This window comes from Tigriopus californicus, chromosome 11 (genome assembly GCF_007210705.1).
Source record: "Tigriopus californicus strain San Diego chromosome 11, Tcal_SD_v2.1, whole genome shotgun sequence".
Taxonomy (NCBI): domain Eukaryota; kingdom Metazoa; phylum Arthropoda; class Copepoda; order Harpacticoida; family Harpacticidae; genus Tigriopus; species Tigriopus californicus.
This window is the reverse complement of record NC_081450.1, coordinates 14,265,734-14,276,502: the sequence shown is the minus strand read 5'-3', so window position 1 is coordinate 14,276,502 and position 10,769 is coordinate 14,265,734. Positions and strand designations below refer to the sequence as shown.

The following is a 10,769-nucleotide window of genomic DNA, read 5'->3' as shown; positions in this document are numbered from 1 at the left end:
AAAATGCCTTTACTAGTGATCAATGGCCTTGGCTTTTGGGGTCGGTCGGTTCCTTGGCAAAGCATCCACGAAGATCCGACAAGTATGAAAGTTTTCTTGTCAAGGCACAAGCTTTATTTTTCAGAGGGAGGGAGAAAAAGGTGTCACTTTCCCAAGTCACGAACGTCAATTCTTGTTTCATTTGGCAGGATTCATGGCGGATCATGCGGCATTGAATGCCATTGAACAATGCTCTCTCATCCTTGAGAATTCATCATTCATGCATTTTTGAAAAAAAGCACAATGCGTCTCGCGAACAATGTGATAAGATAACGAGATTCCAATTGGATTGAAATCCGTGTGTGCAATTAGGGCCATAATTGGGGTCATGAGTCTCACACAGGATTCGCTATTCTAGAATTTTTTCTTCAAACTCAACCTATGGTGCCGCACTGGTATTTAATTAGTTGGAAACGACTTTCCTGCGGAGGTAGAAACCACAGAAAGGATGAGAAGACACTCCACATTGAATAGAAAACCACCAAATCAGGCCAAAATGTGGTCGAAATTAATGGCGACGTCAACCTTGACATTGTTTTAACAGCCCTTGAAGCGCAACCAACGTCAAGGCAAATGTTCGGGTGGTTAATATGGTTGCCTCTTTTCCGATCGCATCTTTTATCTTGGCCTCCCTACTTTCAGGCCATTTAGAAATCATCATTTTCGGACCCTTCCAACCCAAAAGATCTTGTTTCTTTCACCTTGAGCTAGCGCCAACAAACAGTAACAGTCCGTGTCCATTCCAAGAGTTACCCAAACTTGTCTAACTCTTGTTTCATATGTTCAATTACAGGGTGTGTCTACATTTCTGAAAAAAAAGATTATTTTTTTTGGACGTTAATTTTGCTTTAAACTGAACCCCCGAAAATATGCAAATAAATAAAATGTTATTTCTCTCTGAAATAAAATGCCAATCAAGTTACTATTAGGATATCATGCCAAGTGAAAACGTTTTCCAATAAAGTTAGAAAATCTATTTCTCTATCAATAAGTATTCAAACTCTGATTTTCACCTTAATAATAGGAATAGTACAAAATCATAGCCTAAAGATCAGCATCAGCTTGTTATTTGCATTGCTATATTTCAGTGCCCTTTTATTCTTCCAAGTTAACGAGAGATGATAAAAACATGTTTTAATCACAACATTTATTAGTTGGTATAAAATAAAGACTTAAACTGTACCCTGCCTATCAACCATCGCCTTGTTTCATTTATCTGAGCCAACCCTGTTCGAAAAATTGTAAAGGACCCAAGGCCGTTTGAACAATTCAATGACCTGTTTTGTTTTTTCTCAATGAATGGAGTCTCAAAGGCCATTACTCTGCGGATTTTGCCCGCAACGCAAAAACAGCCCATTGTACCTGGAGTGTTGTCTGATTGACAGAAACTATTAGTTATTCGTGGACACAATTTTGTTCAGACCCAATTCTTTGGGTTGTGCCGTCACTCAGAGCCTTGGAAAGAATGTCTCAATCCGGATGAGTTAATCTTTGGGCGCAAGATTGTCGTTGGGTGAACCCAAGGAAACGAATGAAAGTTCAGGGAAAATCCGATGGAGATTTCATTTTTTTCGCATTCTTCCGTCTCTACCGCGAGGTTGGAGATCATCAGATGATGATGACGGCGACGATGCTTTGCCCTCCACCATAGCTTTATCATCCGCGGAGGAAATTTAGCTCCGGGGCAAGAACTGCTTGTGCAATAAATGCAATTCATTTCGAAAACAATGAGCAAAGAAAAGAGGACCTTTTAGCTCTAGATACGGAGAAGAAAGAAAAAAAATTCTAGTAGCGTTTTTTTTAGAATCATGTCCGATAATTGCTGGCAGGCCTCGTGCTCTTTAATAAGAAATTGCCCCCATGGCAGGACGAGTAAGAGGTCCTTGTCCAAGACGGTGCTATAACAAGAAAACCTGACCTTTCGGATTGCTCCTTGCCAGACTTTAATAAATTGGGAGTGCCTCCTGGTGGAATTCGTTTGACTCTTTAAGGCTTCAACCACCCAAATTACAAATTTCACGGACCCGTTGGACTAAGATTAGCCGCCCAAGAACCCATGTACGTAGATGAAAATGAGATAAGAAATTAGTGCCACGTTGAAAACAAAAGTCGCTCCCGAACGATCAATTCAGATTAATTAGATCAAATTCCTTGTACCATTGACCAAGCTGAGTGACCCTTCAGCTCCGATCGTTTTATGTGATCCCTATCCGGTTTATGCATAACTAGCCAATAATGTCTAACGATATCGCTCACATCAGGAAGTCTTTGATTCCGGCAAACTTAAACTTGCTGAGGAATAAAGATATCATTTACCTATTTATTTTTCATGTTAAGGTTTTTCATGTTAAGATGGAAGATTAGGTGACCGACCTAATTTTTGATAAACCTAGTTCTGATGAAAATTTGATATCTTTGAATCATTGACATCGTAGTAGAGTATAATTGCGATCAAATATGCTCCACAATAGGCTTTACAAAAGACCCAGCATGTTTAAATTGTAGTGATGTTTGCTTCTAAATTTTCTTAAAGTAGATTAGCCGAGCTGACCCTGAGTTTCTTTGGAGCTCTAGTCTTGTTCTGCGCTCCGGATGAAAGGGATTGATTTTAAGTATTCTAAATGTCACAATTATGATGGATAGGTGGTACAAATCTATTTGATTGATTCAATTGTCGGATGAATAACTTGTAAACAAGCTTAATATGGGTCATCCCATCCATACTTTGGTAAAATTCCAAAATAACGTACCTCTTAGCTCCCCCAAAGTTATGCCATTCTGATTTTATGGAAGATACCGAGGTCAGATATAGCCAAATTTAGCCACAAGGGTCAACCAACCAATGATCGCTCAGATGAGAAAACATATGAGCGGGAATTCTCTCCAAGAGTTCTGCTCTCCTATTCATTTGACTCGCTTCATAGACTTGAAATCGGCTATATGCTGACCCAAAACTTCCAGCTGCGCATCAAAATGAGAGAGAGACAGGGGATGGCAAACAGTACAAAATAGGTTTCAAGTTCGACGAGCTTGACCCTAACGAACAAGCTGACCAGCGCGAAAAACGCCTGCGGTCGTGTTCTGCCATCTTGTTGCCCAAAGCGCACGCCAATACAAACATCACACTGCAAGTGCAGAAGCGCACTGCCTTACAATGTGCTCGCTGAGTCTTCTTCAGCGCGGTGGTTTGCGCTAACAAATCGAGGATTGTGACCCCTCTTCCTGTCCATAGCAGAACGAGTGAAGTTGAGATTGGGGCTGACCAGCGTGAAGTTGAGCACACCAGACCTTGCTGGGCTGATCTAACTAATTCCAACGTGACCCAAGAGCTACTCTGGATGACATGATGACCATCGAGCTGACCAGCTCATCAGTGGCTCCTTCTGACGTCTGCCCTCCTATCAACGCTACAGGAATTTAAATACATGTTTTGACAGTTTAATGATGGATGAGCTTGAATGGGGACAACAAACAATAGCAAATAGAGTTCAGGGATTGATTAGATTGGCCTTGACAGTTGTCAAATTTTCTTTCTTGTCACCAACCAAATTGACTCCAAGGCTCAGGAGTGAAGAACATGTCGGGAGTGTACCCATTCTAAAATGTTTCGAGTCAAGATTGAGGGAATGAATGAATAACTTAGAGAGTCAGGAAGATCGATTCACGAAACCTGCCTTTGCCGCTTGAGCTCGCCTCTCAATATTTGTTCAAAAAAAGAGTTTTGGGGTTTGTGAAAAGCGAAAGGTCATTCATTTTCAAACGCACCTTCCATTCCGAGAAGCATACTTATCCTGTCTTAGACTGAGGCATAAATCATGACGTACATTGAACGTAGTCGTTGTCCACTAGCGGAGAAATTTTCAAAAATGGTCCTTTTCGTCCCTCTACCAAGGTTACTTTGACGTAATGGGCTTGCTGAAAATGACTTTTTTTTGGTCAGCCAGCGCTGTGGTTTAAAGGATGGTAAAAAATGCCAGACCGTGTGGTCATTTCTGTGTTCACTTTAGTTGTCATATTTTTGAAAGTTCCTCTTTTCTGTCTGAGCCTTGCATTCGCATTGTGACTACTTGTGGGCTAATGGAAGAACTCACATGGTATTTAGGTTTGTTAACGTCTTTAGCAGGTCCTCAGCATGACATGAGTGCTTAAAGTAGGTTTCAATTTCTTTTCGAGCTAGTCATTGTTTCTACTCACTGGTACTCAATATACCCAAAGCACGTCATCCGAGCAATGTGAAAAACTCGTCTCATTTTCGCTTTCGTTCCCTCTTTTATAACCATAGCTTCCTGTTTCAATGTTGCAAACTGAGCTTTTTATCAGCCATAAAACATTCCCTCTAGCTAAGCCTATCCAAAACAATTCGGTAAGATCATGTGGAGGGTTTCCTAATACCGCAAGGCTTGATTGATTTGATAGCTCCAAGAGCAAAAGACGACGAACGACCTTTTGTTCCTATAAATCGTTTTGGAGAAAATCCGAACTTTTGCTTGCCGGATTTCACATAGCTCAGGAAATATGAGCTCCCCCAACACACATTGCCCCCACACACAAAGAGTGCTGGATTTGGTGGCGTGTGGCAATGCCGTCGACCGAAAGTTGGCCTGGTGATGGGTTTACCTTCAATGACAAGGCGCTTGATGAACAGAAGCTGGATGGATGGATGGATGGATAGATAGATAGATCAAGGGATGGAGGGAGGGATGGATGGATGGAAAGGGAGAGAGAGAAGGAAATGAAGGGGACGTAGACAATCTGGATGTCGTTTTGTTCAAGCCCGAATGTGGTCGGATTATCTTCATCATTATGTTGATGGTTTCATGACTTCCTCTATCTGTGTATTGCGCGTACGATTGCATTGGGCCGATGTTCAAGCAAGGAGGCTTGAGCGCGAGCAAAAGAAAGTTGTGCACGTGAGATTGTCATGACGATTTGCAGGCCGACAATACATTGTACGTACTCCTTTTCCAAGGATGGTTTAATCAGGAATCGTGTCTCAAAATATAGAATAGGAATAAAACTTTGAGTCGTCATGCTTCTGTCATTAAGAGGTGCTGCAGAATTGGCATGTTTTTGAACCAATGACACAAAAAGAAATCGTGGTCGATCCAAATGGTTGGAGGTCTCGTCACCTCCTGGAATTTCATCCCCTTTTACGAGAAATCATGGCAAGATTGATACGAGGACTGATAGGAGAAACGATCGAAGAGACACGTGCAACATTCAAGACACACTTCCTGGGGTGTCGAAATTGTTTGACGGCAATGGTTTAGGCCTTAAATGGGAGAAACTTCAAATCACGCGTACGTATTGAAGGCTTTCGCAAATTCGGGAGAAAACATCGTTATCATCGCATTGTCTTGAGGTTGCTCTTGTCTGGCTCAGCTTCCTTCAAATATTCCCCGCATTTGAACAGGGCGAGCCTCATGGAGAGAAACAGCATCACTTAATCAGTCTAGCTAAAACAGACATGGGGAGTTTGAAACGTACCAACGGTCCAGAATATTTGACTCTGACTCTCAAATACGTAGTACTTGTTGAAAAGATCCCAAAGTAGGTTTGAATTTCCTTAGAGAGAAGATTAGAGAGATTAAGTGATTAATTTGAACTTATATCTCTGAATATGATTTATCATGTTAAACGAGAAATATTCATTCAAAGGTGACTTGATTATTATGGTTAGATTGTATTTCTCAATTATGGAGACATGAGTAATGCCCATTTCCTTTCCTAAGATTAAGGTACAATTTTTGAAGTGCACACCCACAACGGATTATACCATTTGGCTGGTTTACTCTCATGTCAACCAAATCGACTTAAGTCTGGTTGCTAGTCGGCTACAACTACACGCCATCAATAATTTGTGTATGTACCTACAGCTAGCACAGTTAGCACTCCAAGAATTCAGGCAAGAACGAAAAGGAAGAAAACGTGTTTGCTCTGAAGTAACTTTCACATCCTGCCCGAGGTGATTTTTCTTCCGTCTTGAACCCCTCACTTGGTAGCTTATGATATGGCATGCAAATCTTAGCTGCCAGCCTGATTGCAGTGCAAAAAAAGGAAAACGAAAATGAAACTGACTTGCGACCCACCTCGCTCTTGTCCACCCAGACCTCAAAGTCAAGATTGGTGTACCACTTATCAACTCGAGTTCAACTTCCTCCTCAAGAGCCTGGATATCTCATTCGAAGAACCGAAGGCAAAACAGGGTATGGGCCCACACACTTGGTTTGTGTGTTCAAGTACTAATTGACATCCAAGTAGGTGGGATTGATGTCCAGGAAACGATCTTGTTCTCCCATTAATAATAGTGATTAGCCATTGACATATCTACCCATCCCGAGCCCATAGAATACTTTAACGAGTATCGACATTTTGATATCAGTCAAAACGCCATGGGACGGCCATTGGGATCGCTCTTCTTGGTTCTTATCTTCGGTTGTAGTGACACGGGAAGCTATGCGATTGGATCCGATTTGAGATGTCCTCCAGGATATCTTGTGTTCGGTCAACGAATCTACCAAGGTTATTATAGTCCTATGCTAATATCTACCCCTCAAATCATGCCTCTCAAAAGAAGTATCTCACTGCTTCACACCTCTGGCTTTATAATAACCTTGGTACTGACCCAGAATCACAGCCCAATCGTCTTGACCCGAATTTGGACCGCTTTCAGTATTGTGTATATTGCAAGCACAACTCGCCCTTCTCCAGTCACTTGGAGGTGTGCACCGACCATGGTCTGTGGCCTTCATTGAAATTCCTGGAATCTGCCACTTTCCTCGCCTTGTCCTCTGCGTCTTCATTATCGCCGCCAGTGCCACCCTTGCCCTCAAAATTGAGCGGATCTAATGGACGTGATTACTACTGGTACATTGCGTCAGAGTCGGGGTATTTAGAGAGGACTTCTAGCTCTTGCTCATTCTACGACCATGCCCTCAGTTTTCCCTTGATGGGTCGAGTGCTGGAATGCAGACAAAGGGTTTGTGGGGTGAGATTCCTGGGGGCCGTCCAAATTCTGTCGGATCTCCAGTCAGAGTTGGAGTGGATTGCTTGTCCTGACAGCCAAGAAGCGAAAGACGAACCACCCTTTTTGGAAGATGATGTGATCTGCCATGAAGGTCCTTTAAAGGGCATTGTATTAACGCACTACGATTCGGTAATAGAGGGCAAGCACTTTGTGCGGTCTTGTGGCCTGTGTCCAAATAACAGCCATGTTTGTAGGAACGAGTACAATCCGATGGAATCGGATTATAACACATACTACCGATGCTTAAGCGAACCTTGTCTAAACAAGGAGCTCAAGGTCAGGAATGCTCACCATTCCTCCACGAATGAATCTGTATCCAATGTGGATTGGTGTGGCTTCAGGACCAACGGAGAGTACGCCTCTTTACCTGCGGATATTACGGATTTCATTTTGTTGCCCTGCCAATCCCGGGAGAAGAAAATGACGGACGGCTTGACATTGGATTATCTTCATTTGATTCTGGCCATTTCAACTTTAATGGGCCTCATGATATGCCTAGCTTTGGTTTGTCAGCTGGTGAAGAACAAGCAAAGAAGCGTTCTATACGAGCTTCCCGATCAGTGAGGGAGATTTAAGCTTATGGACTATTTGTGAACCGCATTGCCAAGAATACATATTCAGATATGCTCCAATTGAGTCCTACTTGTCATGGTCGTCGAAACCTTGGTGGTGCTTTGGCGGGTCTCTTGAAGGATTTCACTCAGCCTGTCCACAATATTTACACGGAGATCAGTGCAATGTCATTCCTGATCATCATCAGGAAATTGCGGATTCATGTCTTGAATCATCCTAACTCACTTAAAGCATAGACTTAAAGAACCCTGTAGAGGATCAAAATTTGCCTTTTACGTACATGGGATGGCTGAAGTTGGTGAAATATATCTTGTGGTCATTTACCACCAATGACTTTAGTTTGACGCTTTAGCACAAATTATTAACGCACTTCAGAGGTGCGAAATTCTGAGGCTATCCAAGTCTTTTTTTTCAACACCTTGGATCCTCAAAGTAATTGCCAATAATGACGATCGACATTGTCGCTCTCTCAGAAGAAATGTGCACCATGGAATGCATGCGAACAATTGCAATTCTAATTGACCACTCATTAGCGAATGGCATACCCTAAGCATTTTACCTGCCGAGCCATGGATCGAAACTACCATTTGATGTGACTCCATGCGTAAACTAACCAAATTGACCACAATGTCGAAACATCTAGTCCCCAATCATGTCTGTGATAATGATTATCACGACGCTTTGGCTGATCATTCCTCAGAGTAGCTGCTAACACTCAAGCCGAGGAAGGAGAAAGTTTTCTCGGTGGTTTGAAGAAAATAACTCCCAGCTCGTTTCACGCGAGCCGTAACTTTGGGAGATCTTCACCTCAACCAAGAGGGTATCTATAGAGCACCTTCTCCAATCGCTCGCTCATAACAATGGTGTGATGGTGGGGCCGTGAATTGGCATTGATGTGCAAGATTAACAAATTGTGGAGATGCCCATCTCATCCAAAAGCAGTCCCCACGTAAGAACGAATACAGCAAACTCCTATACAGTTGCTCGATGAGCGTCGACATCCCAACCGATTCTCTCTATCCTGTTGGGAAAACCTCGACAAAAATAAGCAGCAAACACAGATACTAGCCTGAAGTATTCATGATCACTTGAGATCTGTTCAATGTGGAGAATGTCATACAAGTGTCAGTTCAAGGCAAACGGGGTCACGAATAAATTTAGTCGATCGAGGGATGAACCATGCACATACGGAGTTCTCCGGTTGCCACTTCTGCCAATGACAGCCAGCCAAACTGAACCGAAACACGTGGGAGCGAATATAACAAAATTATCCCTACTTCGCCCATTTAACCCAATTCAGGGCTTGATCGAACTTTTTTTTAGATGCCAGTAGACCTATAATTAAAAGATACATTTGCCGACATTTTGTCACTCCATTTGGAGTTTATGGAATGAAGGGGTGGGTTCAACTCCAGGGGAGTTTCTGCTTTACTCCTCTGACTGAAGAGAAGGAAGAGGAGAGGAAAGAGGGGAAGATGAAACAGTCTAAAATTACCCTGAAAATGAGGCTTTATGCAAGACAAGATTGAGCAACGCCCTCTACCTCGAAAATATTAGCACACACACACACAAACACACTATTATAACCTGGCAGGGCCAAGTTCGTTGCCACTTTCGCTCATCATACCAACCAAGTTCCCTGAAAGAGGCCATGGAGGCAAAGAGACTTTGGGCCATTGTTTTGACTCCTCACCTACCTTAATGAATTCGTATCAAGATAAGCGAAGTAATGGCTTAAGATCTGGCTAAGCATCCTTGGCCATCATTTGTGCCTCTGGGAATAACCAAGCATCTCAAGAGAAGATAATAAGTCATTAGAGAACGAGAAACGCTTAATTAACAGATCCAAGAGCCAGTTTTCCGAAGTTTCACTTACATGTGTAAACAGATGCTACAAACAAAGAGTAACTAGTGCATCGGGGTTTCCATCCCAATTGTAGAGCTGCAATCAAAATGATATGCCCTTGTTTGCTTTCAATGGCCAAATTTGGAATGTTTGGGGCAAGAAATTTGACCGTCTCGGAAAACCGCTTGGCACGAACTTGGTTTCTTCGCTTTTAGGCAACCAACAACACATTTTTAAGGTCATCAATGAAGCGGCATGCTATTTTAAATTATGTTGCCAAATACAGTCTACCTCGTGCAATTTCCTTCTTAGGCTCTTAAATTTTGTATACCTAGTGATTAAAGGTCGGATAAAAGGTGATGATTTTGTGTCAGTATCGTTCATTTTTGTGTATTGGACTTGTAATAACAAGCCCAAAGAAAGAAGTCTCTTTTGCTCACCAGAATTCAAGCTACCATTTTTAGCCCAATTTATACGTCAATGGATGACCTATTTATTCATGTTGGAATATTGGACCTCGTTTCAAGTTGCCATAAAAAATGAGGGCTCTGCTTCATTCGGCAAGTGACTAAATTATTCACGGAGAAAGAAAGCCCTGAATGAAAAAGGAATGCAAAATGATAATTTGTTCCATCCAACGTCTGCTGGCAAATGACACCCGGATCCTCTTCGGATTTCCATGTCATCATCTTCCATTACCCCTGTGGAAGAAAATGCGTCAGCAGATCTGAGAGAGAGAGAGATTCAATTTACAGGTAAACCACTAAGTGCTTCACAAGCGAAATGGCAGGATGAGCCTCCTTTTTTCCTCGTTCAACAAGCAACCAAACAACATTGCAACTTTCGAGGTAATTTGAATTCTCAGCTCCGAGATAATAACGATGATCACCATTATGTTGCCGAGCTCTCGCGGAAGAAACAGATTTTCTCTTTCCAGTGAAATCTTAACGTTATGGAGCTTGGATTCTATGGACCCGATAAAAGTAGTACAAAGACGCATTCCATATCATTTGGTCCAGATTTACAATACCTTCGGCAGAAAAAAGTCAGTGTTCCAGTATCAAAATCTCGATTCTACACTACATGTGATTTTTGTGAATGAAATTAGAGCCGATATAACCCTACCGTTGTGCTTGGTAGGTAAAACAGATGGTGCATGACTGTTTTTTTTTTCTTCAAATTTTGAATGGCAGATTTCTTTGTTCAAGTAATTGTTTGAGCCTCTTACTGATTGTCAATTCTTGAACGGTTCAGTGCGAACATCAAAGTTAGGTAATCTCATAT

General features: G+C 42.1%; 2 protein-coding genes across 2 annotated transcripts in view; one reads left to right on the top strand and one right to left on the bottom strand.

Annotated features, from left to right (window-relative positions):
- Positions 1–10,769, bottom strand: part of LOC131889968 (uncharacterized) — a 65,838-nt gene that overhangs the window by 7,659 nt on the left and 47,410 nt on the right. The gene's annotated exons all lie outside the window — the stretch shown is intronic.
- On the top strand, positions 6,217–7,698 carry LOC131889967 (uncharacterized). The gene is made up of 2 exons (XM_059239208.1): positions 6,217–6,561; positions 6,669–7,698. The coding sequence occupies exons 1-2, from the start codon at positions 6,432–6,434 to the stop codon at positions 7,628–7,630; spliced, it is 1,092 nt and encodes a 363-aa protein (XP_059095191.1). The 5' UTR covers positions 6,217–6,431; the 3' UTR covers positions 7,631–7,698.

What these genes read in the sequence shown, in the direction of transcription:
- LOC131889967 (XM_059239208.1), top strand. Translation starts at nt 6,432, where the DNA reads ATGGGACGGCCATTGGGATCGCTCTTCTTGGTTCTTATCTTCGGTTGT. An exon ending in CGGTCAACGAATCTACCAAG is followed by an intron (nt 6,562 to 6,668) that starts GTTATTATAGTC and finishes GTACTGACCCAG; the next exon opens with AATCACAGCCCAATCGTCTT.